General features: G+C 39.8%; 1 protein-coding gene across 19 annotated transcripts in view; it reads right to left on the reverse strand.

Annotated features, from left to right (window-relative positions):
- The window catches only part of CSNK1G1 (casein kinase 1 gamma 1), a 174,137-nt gene that overhangs the window by 78,849 nt on the left and 78,474 nt on the right, over window positions 1–16,814 (reverse strand). For 18 of the 19 annotated variants that reach the window (XR_008474662.2, XM_009005052.5, XM_054240455.2 and 15 more), the window contains one exon: window positions 13,777–13,846. Coding sequence is in view for 18 of the 19 variants with exons in the window: in XM_009005052.5 (XP_009003300.1) it covers window positions 13,777–13,846 (70 nt within the window). In the remaining variant the exon portion in view is untranslated. Of the gene's footprint in view, window positions 1–13,497; window positions 13,619–13,776; window positions 13,847–16,814 lie in introns of those variants that run through there. The other variant, XM_054240456.2, reaches the window with a different exon arrangement.

Raw genomic sequence — 16,814 nt, forward strand, 5'->3', positions numbered from 1 at the left:
CCCAAATGCAGGTTTAAGTCTTTGTCTATCAAAGTCACTCTAGAAAGTTTAAGAGACTCAAACACAGGGGTAAAGAAACATGAAAATGTAAGAAATATGACACCACCAAAGAAACATAATAACTCTTTAGTAATAGACCCCAATGAAAAGGAAATTTTAAAACTGCTGGAAAAGAAACTCAAAATAATGATCTTTTTTTGTTTCTTTTGTTATTGTTTGGATTTTTTTTTTTTTAACATAGGCTCTAACTCTGTTGTCCAGACTGGAGTGCAGTGGTGCAAATATGGCTCACTACAACCTCAACTTCCTGGGCTCAAGCAATCCTCCTGCCTTAGCCTCCCAAGTAGCTAGGACTACATGTGTGTACCACCACATCTGGCTTATATTTTTGTATTTTTCTTAGAGATAGAGTCTTGTTATTTCCCCTAGGCTGATCTCAAACTCCTGAGTACAAGCAATCCACTCACCTCAGCCTCCCAAAGTGATGGGATTACAGGTGTGAGTCATTCATGCCTGGCCTAAAATAATAATCTTAAGGAAACTTAATGATATACAAGAAAATACAAACAGGTGAGTCAACAAAATCAGACAGATAATTCATGATATAAACAAGAAATTCAACAAGGAGATAATAAAAAAAGAACCAAACAGAAATCCCACAGCTGAAGAATTCAATGAATTAAATAAAAAGTACAACAGAAAGACTCAAAAGTGAACTTAAGCAGAAGAAAGTCTCTGAACTTGATGACTGGTCATTTTAAACTACTCAGTTACAGAATAAAACAAACAAGGCTGAGCTCAGTGGCTCATGCCTGTAATTCTGGCACTCTGGGAGGCCTAGGTGAGCAGATCACCTGAGGTTAGGAGTTCAAGACCAGTCTGGCTAACATGGTAAAACCCTGTCTCTACTAAAAATACAAAAATTAGCCAGGCGTGCTGGTGCATGCCAGTAATCCCAGCTACCCAGGAAGCTAGATCACTAGAGCCCAAGAATTTGAGGCTGCAGCAAGCTATGACTGCACCACCACACTCTAGCCTCAGAATCAGAACAAGACAGTCTCTTTAAAAAAAGGGGTGGGAGGAATCTTTTCTTTTTTTTAATTTGAGGATTACCCTCTCCTTTATAAGAGAGCCAAAGGCCAAGTGCAGTGGCTGACACCTATAATTCCAGCACTATGAGAGGCTGAGGCAGGCGGATCACAAAGTCAGGAGATTGAGACCATCCTGGCTAACATGGTGAAACCCCATCTCTACTAAAAATACAAAAAATTAGCTGGGCATGGTGGCTCATGCCTGTAATCTGAACTACTCAGGAGGCTGAGGCCGGAGAATCACTTGAACCCAGGAGGCAGAGATTGCAGTGAGCCGAGATCATGCCACTGCACTCCAGCCTGGGTGACAGAATGAGACTCCATCTCAAAAAAAAAAAGAGAGAGAGAGCCAAAACAGAAGAGTCAATAGATTACGGTAGCTGCTGGAAAGCCAGGATATAGCAGTATAGACTTGGAAATTTCAGGCTATGTGAGAGACCTCCATTTTCCTGCCATTTAGTGCAGAGAATCTCTGCCCCAAACTTCTCATCTACCAAGTCCTTTTCCTGTGTGCTAAAATACATGCAAAAGTGAGCGCTGTGCTGGACAAAAGATTTGTGGACTAGAAAAGTTTTAAATTGATAATGTATATATCTTCCTAAGTAAAAGACCCTAAGGGAATACTGAAACCTAAAATCCTTCCCATAAAAAGAAAATAAAATTAAAACTTGCCTATGGTGACTATAATATAATTAACATAATATTGATGATCGAAGACAATAAGAAAGATAGTTATAAGATTTTACAATTTAGTTTCTGTAATAAATGAAAAAATGCTAACTGAAAGGAAGATAAAACGCTTCTCAGTTTCAAGGTTCTCATGGTCTCCTTTACTTTCTTCCCTGATTATCTTGGAGGTATCAACTCTTAAGCATTAAGTCTTGAAAATCTTGGTGGTAAAACTATAATCAACAAAGCTTGAAAAGTGCGACCACTCAGTAGGAAACAGTGGAATGGAGGGGAAAGAGTTAGAGGTCACACAATTCCTCGTGCAGGGAAGACGTGGAAGACCTCTAACTAGAACCATGTTCACAATTATCCAGTGCTGTCATTTTTTTTCTCTCTCTACATAATTAGAGAACTGGCACGAATTTCTAGATAGGTGGTCACGGTGAAACTGGGGCCCAAAAGGCCATGGTAATTATTAAGAGTTGGGTATTGAGGAAAACAGTCATAGTCCGAGGACAACAAAAAAATTCCTATTTTAGGAATTTAAAGTCTCAAGCTCTGGCTATCACAGTAATAGGTACTCTTTAAATCCACAATTAATCATTTCTCCCAAATAATTTCATACATTTATATTTATAAGCAATGATTAACTGAACAAACCTAAGTCACAATGGGCTTTTTGTTTAAGTCTTCCTTGTCAGGAAATCCAAACATATTATAATTCACTGGACAGTAATAAATAATGACAAAACACTAGTGAGTAAAAACACTAATTACATACTGTGGTCTTTGTGTGGCTTTGGTACAAAAGGTTGTCCGTTTATTTACAATGCTGCAACATCACCCTGGTAATGAAAAGAGTGGCATATGTGCTCCGGCTGCTCAAATATTGACTACCAATGAGTCACACTTGCAGCAGAGAACTTACTCTGAAAAAAATAGGGGGAGGAATTCTGTGCCTGTAAGTTAGAAACAAGCTCCAGTGTTCATGCTCAGATTTACATTGAGACATGATGAAATCTTGTCTATTTTCTTGTCAACTGATCTTCTTTCAAAATTATCTCCTTTTTTGAGCATCACAAGGAATATTTTTATTAATAACCTTGGTAAAAATCTAAAAAGGCTAGCTCATTAAATCTTCCTAACTTCTTTATTTTTTTGAGACAGAGTCTCACTCTGTCACCAGCCTGGAGTGCAGTGGCACGGTCTTGATCCACTACAACCTCCACCTCCCATGTTCAAGCAATTCTCCTGCCTCACACTCCCAGGTTGCTGGGATTACTTACAGGCATGCCCCACCATGCCCAGCTAATTTTTGTACTTTTAGTAGAGACGGGATTTCACCATGTTGGCCAGGCTGGTCTTGAACTCCTGGCCTTAGGTGATTCACCCACCTTGGCCTCCCAAAGTGCTGGGATTACAGGCATGAGCCACCGTGCCCGGCCCCAAATCTTCCTAACTTCTTTCAGCCACTGAACTACTTATTACTGACAACTTACCCTGTGACAGAACATCACACTGGGCCTTGAGATACACTTGAGATGCAAGGGTGAAGAAGACACAAGGCTTGTTCTCAAGGAGCTTATAATCTTATGGTGGGGTGCAGGGAGAGTAAAACCAATATGCAATTATAATACAAAAATACTCAACACCTAATCATCAATAAGATAATATAATCAGGATTTAAAAAATATCCCAATGTTCTTCCTTATCTGGACTCTGGAAAAAAATAAAATAAATATATATATATATATATATATATATCCCATTGAGGTAATAATGGGATAAAATAAAATGACATTTCAGAGGTTTAGGGGCTCAAAATCAATTACACAACTATAACGTTCAGAAAGCCTTGACTGATGGCAGTTATGTTTTTAAGAAGAGATTTATAGGTTTTAGCCGAGTACAATTCCATAAAAGCACAAAAGTCAACTATGTGAAATGGCTACTAAAAACTACGATATGTGGTTATCACTTCACAATGTATATAAAAAAATCATGTTGTACATCTTAAAATATACAGTTTTTATTTATCACTTCTACCTGAATAAAGCTGAGGGAAGAAAAAGAGAATGTAAATTAAAATAAATGTGTCCAGATCAGGGAGGACAGTAATCCTACTGTCTCCATATCCACAGTTACTTATGCTCTTCTATGAAGCTCACTCAAGAGGAGCATCAAAAAACTAGGCATGTTGAACATGTATGTGCCCATGCTTGCTGGTGGAGCACGGATACTCAGGTTATCTGTGTAAACCATGTTATGTAAAAAGATGAATACCTGGCTTAAAAGAAGACTTAAGAGGTGGATGGTAGAGAGGACAGTATACAACAACTGATAGGCCGGGCGCAGTGGCTCAAGCCTACAATCCCAGCACTTTGGGAGGCCAAGGTGGGTGGATCACGAGGTCAAGAGATCGAGACCATCCTGGTCAACAAGGTGAAACCCCGTCTCTACTAAAAATACAAAAATTAGCTGGGCATGGTGGTGCGTACCTGTAGTCCCAGCTACTCGGGAGGCTAAGGCAGGAGAATTGCTTGAACCCAGAAGGTAGAGGTTGCGGTGAGCCGAGATCGTGCCATTGCACTCCAGTCTGGGTAACAAAAGTGAAACTCAGTCTCAAAAAAAAAAAAAAAAACAAACCTGACAAATGTCTCTAAGCTGGCTGAAAAAAAAAAAAAAGCCTCAACTGTGTTTCATGGAAATAAAAAGAAAAGGCAAATTTGGCCAAGTGAGGTGGCTCATGCCTGTAATCCCAGTTCTCTGGGAGGCCGAGGCAGGCGGATCACGAGGTCAGGAGATCAAGACCATCCTGGTCAACATGGTGAAAACCCAGCTCTAATGAAAAAAATACAAAAAACTAGCCAGGGAGACTGTTTCTAAGGGATCCAAGATGGCCAATTAGGAGCAGCTCAGGATTGCAGCTACCAGTGAAAGCAAAGAGGGTGAACGGATGAAGCATTTCTAGACAGATTTTTTATTGCCCACAGACAGGGAGATTCCCAGGTGGAGGAGCCCCATGGGTCGCCAGCACAGCTGTTTTGGCCAGTGTGGCTGTTTTGGCCGGCATAGCCGGCCGGCGTGACTGTTTTGCTGATGCCCCAGTGTGGTGGTTCTCTGTACAAAATACACACGTCTGGGCGCCATTTTAGCTGGCAACTGGCACTCCGGGAAGGCAGAATCACCCATGCATCTGATTAAAAAGGGGACTGAAACAGGGAGCCAGACCAGGAGATTCCCAGCCAAAAAAGCACCTCAGCACAGTGCTGACAAATGTTTCAGCCAGTGCAGTGGTTCGCTGCATGGGAAATCACACAGATCCCAGTGCCTTTTCAACAGGCGACTGGAACACCTGGGAAAGAGTTGACCATTCAACTAAAAAAAAGGCTGTGAGGCAAGGAGCCAGGTGATCAGGCTTGGCTGGTCCCACCCCCACAAAAAAACAGCAATTGGAAATGCTCTGGATTGAGAGTTTCACAGCAATCACAGCTGAACCCGGGACGGTCCAGCTCTGTGGAAGAGGGGTGTCTGCCATTATTGAGGCACTCCACCACTACGGAGGTAGTCTGCCATTGCTGAGGCAGCCCGCCATTGCCAAGGCAACCTGCCATTACAGGGAGAGTCTGCCATTACAGAGGTGGGCCACCATTGCCAAGGCAGTCTTACCTACACCCGTTGAAACAGGACTGCAGGAAAGTTCACATGGCAGCTGGGTGGAGCCCACAGCAGCTCAGCAAAGCCTCTCCAGGCAGACAGTGACTAGGCTGCCTCCTTGCTGGGCAGGGCAGCCCTGAAAAAAAATGCAGCAGCACAACATAAACTCATAAATAAAGCCCTAACTCCCTGGGACAGAGCACCTGGGAGAAAAAAGGGGTTTATCAGTTCTGATGCAGCAGACTTAAACGTACCTGCCCAGCAGCTCTGAATGAACAACAGAGCTCACAGCTCAGCACTTGAGCTCCTATAAAGGACAGACTGTCTCCTCAAGTAGCTCCCTGACCCCCATATATCCAAAGAGTCACCTCATAAAGAAGAGCTCACACTGACATTTGGTGGGTATCCTTCTGGGACAAAGATAGCAGAAGAAGAAACTGGCAGCAACCCTTAATGTTCTGCAGCCACTGCAGGTGATCCCCAGGCAAGCAGAGCCTGGAGTGGACCTCAGCAGTCCTATAGCAGAGGGGCCAGACTGTTAGAAGGAAAACTAAGAAACAGAAAGAAATAACTTCATCATCAACAAACTGCACGTCCACTCAGAGACCCAATCTGAAAGTCAACAACTACAAAGACAACAGGTGGATAAATCCAGGAAGATGAGAAGAAACCAGCACAAACAGGATGAAAACACCCGAAACCAGAACACCTCTCCTCCTACAAGGGATCACAACTCCTCACCAGCAAGGGAACAGGGCCGGATGGAAAATGAGTGTGATGAATTGACAGAATTAGGCTTCAGAAGGTAGGTAATAAGAAACTTCTGTGAGCTAAAAGAACATGTTCTAACCCAATGAAAAGAAACTAAGAACGTTGAAAAAAGATTTGATGAAATGCTAATGAGGATAGACAACTTAGAGAGGAATATAAGTGAATTGATGGAGCTGAAAAACACAACACGAAAACTTTGCAAAGCATACACAAGTTTCAACAGCTGAATTGACCAAGCAGAAGAAAGAATATCAGAGGTCGAAGATCAACTCAATGAAATAAAATGAGGAGGCAAGATTAGAGAAAAAAGGGTAAAAAGGAATGAACAAAGTCTCCAAGAAATATGGGACTATGTGAAAAGACCTAATCTATGTTTGATAGGTGTACCTAAATGTGACGGAGAGAATGAATCCAAGCTGGAAAATACTCTTCAGGATATTATCCAGGAAAACTTCCCCAACCTAGCAAGACAGGCCAATATTCAAGTTCAGGAAATACAGAGAACACCACCAGGATATTCCTCAAGAAGACCAACCCCAAGGCACATAATTGTCAGATTCACCAGGGTTAAAATGAAGGAGAAAATGCTAAGGGCAGCCAGAGAGAAAGGTCGGGTTACCCACAAAGGGAAGCCCATCAGACTCAAAGCAGATCTCTCGGCAGAAACCCTACAAGCCAGAAGGGAGTGGGGGCCAATATTCAACATCCTTAAAGAAAAGAACTTTCAACCCAGAGTTTCATATCCAGCCAAACTAAGCTTCATAAGTGAAGGAAAAACAAAATGCTTTGTGAACAAGCAAGTACTCAGAGATTTTGTCACCACCAGGCCTGCTTTTCAAGAGCTCCTGAAAGAGGCACTACACATGGAAAGGAACAACCAGTACCAGCCATTCCAAAAAAATACCAAATGGTAAACAGCATAAACAAAATGAAGAATCTGCATCAACTAATGGGCAAAACAGCCAGCTAGCATCAAAATGGCAGTATCAAATTCACACATAACAATATTAACCCTAAATGTAAATGGACTAAATGCCCCAATCAAAAGGCACAGACTGGCAAAGTGGATAAAAAGCCAAAACCCAACTGTGTACTGTATCCAGGAAACCCATCTCACATGCAAGGATACACAAAGGCTCAAAATAAAGGGATGGAGGAAGATTTACCAACCAAATGGAGAGAAAAAAAAAAGCAAGAGTTGCAATTCTCCTGTCTGATAAAATAGACTTTAAAGCAACAAAGATCAAAAGAGACAAAGCACGACATTACATAATGGTAAAAGGATCAATGCAACAAGAAGAGCTAATGATCCTAAATATATATGCACCCAATACAGGAGCACCCAGATACATAAGGCAAGTTCTTAATGACTTACAAAGAGACTTAGACTCCCACACAATAATAGTGGGAGACTTTAACACCCCATTGTCAATATTAGACAGATCAACCAGACAGAAAATTAACAAGGATATCCAGGTTTTGAACTCAGATGTGAAACAAGCAAACCTAATAGACATTTACAGAACTCTCCACCCCAAATCCACAGAATATACATTCTTCTCAGCACCACATCGCACCTACTCTAAAACTGACCACATAATTGGAAGTAAATCACTCCTCAGCAAATGCAAAAGAACGGAAATCATAACAGTCTCTTAGACCACAGTGCAATCAAGTTAGAACTCAGAATTCAGAAACTAACTCAGAACCGCACAGCTTCATGGAAACTGAACAACCGGCTCTTGAATGTTGACTGGATAAACAATGAAATGAAGGCAGAAATAAACATGTCCTTCAAAACCAATGAGAACGAAGACACAACATACCAGAATCTCTGGGACACATTTAAAGCAGGCTCTAGAGGAAAATATATAGCAATAAATGCCCCCATGAGAAGCAAGGAGAGATCTAAAATTGACACCCTATTGTCAAAATGGAAAGAGCTAGAACAGCAATATAAAAAAAACTCAAAACCTAGCAGAAGACAAGAAATAACTAAGATCAGAGAAGAACTGAAGGAGACAGAGACACAAAAAAACCCTTCAAAAAAATCAATAAATCCAGGGCTGGTTTTTCAAAAAGATCAACAAAATAGACAGACCACTAGCCAGATTAATAAAAAAGAAAAGAGAGAATAATCAAATAGATGCAATAAAAAATGATAAAGGGGGTATCACCACGGATTCCACAGAAATTCAAACCATCATCAGAGACTATTACAAACAACTCTATGCACTTAAATTAGTAAACCTGGAAGAAATGGATAAATTCCTGGACACTTGCATCCTCCTAAGCCTAAATCAGGAAGAAGTCGAAACCCTGAACAGACCAATAACAAGGTCTGAAGTTGAGGCAGCAATTAACAGCCTACAAACCAAAAAAAGCCCAGGTCCAGATGGGTTCACAGCCAAATTCTACCAGACATACAAAGAGGAGCTGGTACCATTCCTTCTGAAACTATTCCAAACAATACAAAAAGAGGGAATCCTTCCCAAATCATTTTATGAGACCAACATCATCCAAAACCCAACAGAGACTCAGCAAGAAAAGAAAACTTCAGGCCAATATCCATGATGAACATAGATGCAAAAATCTTCAATAAAATACTGGCAAGCCGATTGCAACAGCACATCAAAAAGCTTATCCACCATGATCAAGTAGGATTCATCCCGGGGATGCAAGGCTGGTTCAACATACGCTAGTCTATAAACATAATTCACCACATAAACAGAAACAAAGACAAAAGCCACATGATTATCTCAACTGATGCAGAGAAGGCCTTTGACAAAATTCAACAGCCCTTTATGCTAAAAACCCTCTCAATAAATTAGGTATCGACAGAATGTATCTCAAAATAATAAAAGCTACTTACAACAAACCAACAGCCAATATCATACTGAATGGGCACAAACTGGAAGCATTTCCTTTGAAATCTGGCACTAGACAAGGATGCCCTCTCTCACCACTCCTATTCAATATAGTACTGGAAGTTCTAGCCAGAGCAATCAGGCAAGAAAAAGAAATAAAGGGTATTCAAATAGGAGATGAGAAAGTCAAATTGTCTCTATTTGCAGACGACATGATTGTATATCTAGAAGACCCGATCGTCTCAGCACAAAATCTCCTGAAACTGATAAGCAACTTCAGCAAAGTCTCAGGATACAAAATCAATGTGCAAAAATCACAAGCATTCCTATACACCAATAACAGACTTAAAGAGAGCCAAATCAAGAACGAACTGCCATTCACAATTGCTACAAAGAGAACAAAATACCTAGGAATACAACTAACGAAGAAAGTAAAGGACCTCTTCAAGGAGAACTACAAACCACTGCTCAACAAAATAAGAGAGGACACAAACAGATGGAGAAACATTCCATGTTCATGGTTAGGAAGAATTAATATCGTGAAAATGGCCATACTGCCCAAAGTAATTTACAGATTCAACGCTATCCCCATCAAGCTACCAATGACCTTCTTCACAGAACTGGAAAAAAAACACCTTAAACTTCATATGGAACCAAAAGAGAGCCCGCATAGCCAAGGCAATTCTAAGTAAAAAGAACAAAGCTGGAGGCATCACACTACCAGACTTCAAACTATACTACAAGGCTACAGTAATCAAAACAAGCATGGTACTGGTACCAAAACAGAGATATAGACCAATGGAACAGAATAGAGGCCTTGGAGGCAACACAACATATCTACAATTATCCGATCTTTGACAAACCTGACAAAAGCAATGGGGAAAGGATTCCCTGTTTAGTAAATGGTGTTGGGAAAACTGGCTAGCCATGTGCAGAAAGCAGAAACTCAACCCCTTCCTGACACCTTACACTAAAATTAACTCCAGATGGATTAAAGACTTAAACATAAGACCTAACGCCATAAAAACCCGAGAAGAAAATCTAGGCAAAACCATTCAGGACATAGGCATAGGCAAGGACTTCATGACCAAAACACCAAAAGCATTGGAAACTAAAGCCAAAATAGATAAATGGGACCTAATCAAACTCCACAGCTTCTGCACGGCAGAAGAAACAGTCATTAGAGTGAATCAGCAACCAACAGAATGGGAAAAAATTTTTGCAGTCTACCCGTCTGACAAAGGGCTGATATCCAGAATTTACAAAGAACTAAAACAGATTTACAAGAAAAAAAAAACAAGCCCATTCAAAAGTGGGCAAACGATATGAACAGACACTTTACAAAAGAAGGCATACATGAGGCCAACAAACATATGAAAAAATGCTCATCATCACTGGTCATTAGAGAAATGCAAATCAAAACCACATTGAGATACCATCTCACGCCAGTTAGAATGGCGATCATTAAAAAATCTGGAGACAACAGATGCTGGAGAGGATGTGGAGAAATAGGAACACTTTTACACTATTGGTGGGAGTGTCAATTAGTTCAACCATTGTTGAAGACAGTGTGGTGATTCCTCAAGGACCTAGAAATAGAAATTCCGTTTGACCTAGCAATCCCATTACTGGATATATACCCAAAGGATTATAAATCATTCTACTATAATGACATATGCACATGAATGTTCATTGCAGCACAGTTTACAATGGCAAAGACCTGGAACCAACCCAAATGCCCATTGATGATAGACTGGACAGGGAAAATGTGGCACATATACACCATGGAATATTATGCAGCCATCAAAAACGATGAGTTTGTGTCCTTTGTAGGGACAGGGATGAACCTGGAAACCATCATTCTCAGGAAACTGACACAAGAACAGAAAATCAAATACCACATGTTCTCACTTATAGGTGGGTGTTGAGCAATGAGAACACATGGACACAGGGAGGGGCACATCACACACTGGGGTCTGTTGGGGGGAAATAGGGGAGGAACAGCAGGGGGTGGGGAGTTGGGGAGAGATAGATAGCATGGGGAGAAATGCCAGATATAGCTGAAGGGGAGGAAGGCAGCAAATCACACTGCCAAGTGTGTACCTATGCAACAATCTTGCATGTTCTTCACATGTACCCCAAAACCTAAAATGCAATTTAAAAAAAAGAAGAAAAAAAAATTAGCTGGGAATGGTGGCACACACCTATAGTCCCAGCTTCTTGGGAGGCTGAGGCAGAAGAATCGCTTGAACCTGGGAGGCGGAGGTTGCAGTGAGCCAAGATCGCCCCACTTGCACTCCAGCCTGGCGACAGGGCAAGAACCCACCTAAAAAAACAATTCTTTTAAAAAAGGCAAATTGGGCCTAATATGAAGAACTTCAAATACATTAGACTTTCCCACATTAAATTAGCCTGAAGAACAGTGAACTCTATGACTAGAAGTAAGTGGTCAAGCAGATTTAGATGAGTATTAAGAAAATCCTAAAAGTAATTATTACACTAGTGGGTAAGGGTAGGGGGCTGATTTGAAACAGATATCTAAAGCTCTTCCTATCCTTTAAAAGTCTATAGCTACTTTGCTAGTTGCAGGCAAGAATATTAAGATGATACCCACCGCAGCTATTTTAAGAGTAGTGGGTGATCTCAAGAAGGAGAAAAGAGGCCAGTATTCACCACTGAACTTATCCAATAAGACCTAGAAGGCTTTGTGATCTTTACATGTTTGTTAGAAAAGGTGCTGGGAGAGAGACCAGTGATGGTCAGCCTACCTGACTGTGAGTCAACAGTTAGCCTAAGCAGTACAACAGAGCCCTCCTATTCCCACTCATGACAATGATGGATGTAACAATCTCAGAGATTGCAGTTTTTCCTTGCTGCTTAAGTGAAAGGCAATTTGCAAAGTCCCCTTTCCTCTAATGCTGTCCCTGTTTACTTCTTGTTTTCAGTGCACAGAGAATGCTGAAACTTCAAGAGTCTGAAATTATCTGTATTTGGGGAGAGTACCAACCCATCAGCATAGATGTTATTCCTACATAACAAATTCTTCAGATTTTTTTGGCTCTATATTGAAAAGGGAAGACTGGTCTGATTTGGTGGGTCTATTTGAAGGGCTTATAGAGGAAATCCTGAAAAATGCCCTTTTCACTTCCCCACTTAAACTTATAAGTTGGACTGGATTAAGCACATGACCCTTAGAATTATGAGACATATACAAACATGCTTATCGTAAGTGGGCTGTGACAGTCTTTACCCTAAAATTTATGAAACCTGGAATAACTTAACAACATTACGAAACCAGGAACAATATAAGAGGAACAACAGTTAAAATTTAGTTCTGGGGCATCTGGGAAGATAACCCTCAAGTTATATATACATCTGGTGAACTCAGTTGCCAGTCTTAAATCTTATGCCAGAAACACTCCAATCAATTAACAAATATATACTGAGAGGCTATTATGAGCAAGAACTCATATTAAGTTAAATGAAAGACAAGTCCACTGTGGGCTCCCTGGGTTATGACTATAGCTGATTATTGCTATAGTCAGGGTATAATAAAACTTAAATAACACACAATGGCTCTCATATAATCCTAAATATTTTAGAAAGTAGAACTCAAATTCCTTCAGTAGTACCTTCAACAGGGGTACTTTAAATAGAAACCAATGGTAATGATGGCTCATGCCTGTAATCCCAGCATTTTGGGAGGCTGAGGCAGGAGGATTGCTTGAGCCCAGGAGTTCAAGACCAGCCTGGGCAACATGCTGAAACCCCACCTCTACTAAAAAATATAGACAATTAGCCAGGTGTGGTGGTGCATGCCTATAGTCCCAGCTACTCAGGAGGCTGAGGCGGGAAAACCACTTGAGCTTAGGAGGTGAAGGCTGCAAGGAGCCGTGATCACGCCACCGCACTCCAGCCTGGGTGATGGGAGTGAGACCCTGTCTCAAAAAAAAGGAAGAAAGAAAAAAAAATAGAAACCAAGTCATTCACATAAAACCTGTCACAGTGAAGGGAGCATAAAGCAGAGGAAATTCTAAATACGTCAAATAGTGAAAATAGCTCTAAAAACTTCATCTTCTGAGAGACTTGTCCCTATAGGTATAACCCCACCCAGTATTGGTAACATTTGCTTAGCAAAACATTTTTCTGGAAACCAGTAAGATATTTGAGAAATTAGAGCTTTTAGGTAAAAATAAACATTTTTTAAAATTATAAACTTAATTTTTTTTAATTGCCAAAGATTATTACAATCATATGGATAGCTCTTGCAAATTAATGAGAACAATGGATAAAATGAATGCCGTAATATTTCAGAATCAATATTTTAGTATGTCTTTAAAACAGATAAACCATCTCAATATGGAAAGATATACTTTGCAAATTACCAACATTTCCTCCTTTCTTTTGGTATAAGTAAAGAAATGAAAAGAGAATGAACCTACTGAAAAGCAAATCCTTCATACTATGTGTATTTGACAAGTGGAAAGCATCTGTAGGTTGGTCTGTGGGCATAGTCATAGCAACACAGATCCCCTGTCAAGTCAACTCCAGGAACCAGAGAGCAAGGAGCTTTGTGATTGACTATGTTTATTTACCTATATGGCAAGCAGAGAAGAGAGACGGTTTGGTAAAAAGGGTAAACCAGACAAGAAAGTTTGTGTATTTTAGGGCTTCCAGTTAAGCTCCATGCTTAGTAAGTAGAGAAAAAAGGCTTGACTTACCTGCACTGCCAAGCTGTTTATAAAATCTGTACTCTAAATGAAGCTGTGGAGCACGTGATTTTATTGGTTCCTGAAACCCACAAAGAAAAACTGATCAGATTTGAACAAATGGATTTTTCCATTCTTAAATTTTTGGAGTAAACAAGGGCTACGATCACCTAGTGTTTTAGAGATAATATCTATATATAAGAGCCTTTTCTAACCACAACTTGTCTTACACAGTACAGCTAAGAGAAGATGAAGGTGAATTACATCCAACTCTTTCCATGGATAGTTAAATAAAAATAAACTTTGCATGATAGCTTTCTTGCAATGAAATACTCTCCTGATATGTATTCTCCCAGGAAACTTGATGCTAAATCTTTAAATTTAAAAAAAAATACCAGCATGTATTTCCTGCTTGTTTTGTTCTGAATTTTGGGTGGTACATGGTTTTATTATTTTTAGAAAAATAATGCATGCTCAGAAGAAAATTCAAATATACAAAAATCAGAAAGAAAATAAAAATAATCTGTCATCCTGTCACTTTAAAGAAAGGCACTATTAACATTTTAGTGAATGTCTTTCCAAGTCTATATATATAATGCAAACTAATGAACTTAATTTTATATAAAGAGATTATGATGTATTTGCTGCTCAGTAATGTGCTGTTGGATTCAACAACGTGATAACATCATTCTATGGCAGGAAATAAATGTGTATAATTTCTTTTTTTTTTTTTAAAGATGGGGTCTCGTGCACTACAGTTGAACCTCCCAAGCTCAAGTGAACCTCCTAACTTAGCCTCCACCGCTCACAGCTAATTTTTGTTTTTTTGTAGAGATAGGATCTTACTATGTTGCCCAGGCTGGTCTCAAATTCCTGGGCTCAAGCAAACCACCCACTTCAGCCACTCAAAGTGCTGAGATTACAGGCATAAGCCACCATGCCTGGCCTATATAATTTTTAATGGTTTAAGTAACACCCTGTATGTATATATGTATTTATGTATGTATGTATACACACACACCCCATAATTTTTGGACACATTAACTGTTTTCATTTTCCAATATTATGAACAATGCTTTTAGAAGCATCCTTATGTATATTTCTTTTTAAACTATTGAGAATTAAAGATTGTAAATGCAATTAATGTAATTCAATCAATATGGTGTTCAAGTTTCCAAAAATGGCGTTTTCTAAAAACGTCATAGATAAAGCAGCCAAACAACCATACTTTGCTCTATATCAATTGAGCAACTGGCTGGCTGATTATTCTAAACTGAGAGTGTATTGGGCAACTGGCTAACAAGACAACCAAACATTACCCTAAACATATTATAATCTCTCTTTAAAAGCGCAATAGTAGCTGACATGGTGGCTCATGTCTGCGATCCCAGCACTTTCAGAGGCTGAGGCAGGAGGATCACTCAAAACCAGGAGTTTGAGACCAGCCTGGGCAACACAGCAAAACCTCATCTTTACAAATAAATAAATAAAATAGGACGAGCATGGTGGCTTATGCCTATAATCCCAGGACTTTGGGAGGTTGAGGCAGAAGAACTGCTTGAGCCCAGGAGTTCGAGACCAGCCTGGGCAACAAAGGGAGACCCTATCTTTACAAAAAAACTAAAAAATTCGCCTGGCATGGTGGCATGCTCCTGTAGTCCCAGCTACTCAGGAGGATGAAGTAGGAGGATTGCTTGAGTCCCAGAGATCAAGACCACAGGGAGCTGTGATTGCACCACTGAACTCCAACTTGGGCGACAGAGTGAGACCTCGTCTCAATCAATCAATCAATCAATCAAATAAAGCTCAACATCTGTACATCCATTAGGATGGCTATTATCAAAAACAGAAAATAAGAAGTATTGATGAGGATGTAGAGAAACTGGAACCCTTGTGCATTGCTGATAAGAATGCAAAATGGTACGACTGCTGTGGAGAATGTATGGCAATTTTTCAAAAAATTAAACACAGAATCATTATGATTTACAATTCTACTTCTGAATATATACTCCAAAGAAGTGAAAGCAGGAGCTCAGATATATTTGTACATCCATGTTCATGGCATTGTTACTCACAATAACTGAAAGGTGGAAGCAACCTAAGTGTGCATCAATGAATAAATAAACAAAATTGGGTATATTCATATGGTGAAGTATTATTCAGGCTTAAAAAGGAAATTCTGACACATGCTACAACATAGACAAGCCTTGAGGACATTATGCTAAGTGAAATAAGCCAGTTAGTTACAAAGGACGAATATATCATGAGTCCACTTAATATTAAGTACCTAGTGTAGTCAAATTCATAGAGACAGAAAGTAGAATGGTGGTTGCCAAGGGGTTGAGAGGAGGGGAGAATGAGGAATTAGTGTTTAACAGATAAAAAATTTCAGTGAGGGAAGATGAAAAAGTTCTGGAGATGGATGGTGGTGATGGTTATACATCAATGTAAATGTACTTAATGCCACTCAACTGTAAACAATTGTTATAATGGTAAATTCTGGATATCATGATATCATCTGTTACTAGACAATATTATTTTCTCCTATTCCAATCCATGGGTTGCCTTTGAAAAAATTCTGTTGACAGTGTACAAAAGTTTTAAATTTTGCTGAAGTCCAACTTAGCGAGTTTTTCTTTTGTTGTCTGTGATTTTGGTGTCATATCCAAGAAATCACTGCCAAATCTAATGTCATGAAGCTTTTCCCATGGAGTATTCTGGTAAAAGTATTATAGTTTCAATCTTACATTTAGGTCTTTGATCCACTCTGAGTTAACTGTTGAATACAATGTAAAGTAAGAATCCAACTGTTATGTGAATATGTGAATATGTTATGTGAATATCCAGTTTTTCCAGCATCATTTGTTGAAAAGACTGTCCTTTCTCCCACTGACTGGTTATGTGTTATATATTATTTTTTTTTTTTTTTGAGACAGAGTCTCACTCCATCACCAGGCGCCAGGCTGGAGTGCAGTGGCACAATCTCGGCTCACTGCAACCTCCACCTCCCTGGTTCAAGCAATTCTCCAGCCTCAGCCTCCCAAGTAGCT

The sequence above is a fragment of the Callithrix jacchus genome, chromosome 8 (genome assembly GCF_049354715.1).
Source record: "Callithrix jacchus isolate 240 chromosome 8, calJac240_pri, whole genome shotgun sequence".
In the NCBI taxonomy this organism is placed as follows: Eukaryota; Metazoa; Chordata; class Mammalia; order Primates; family Cebidae; genus Callithrix; species Callithrix jacchus.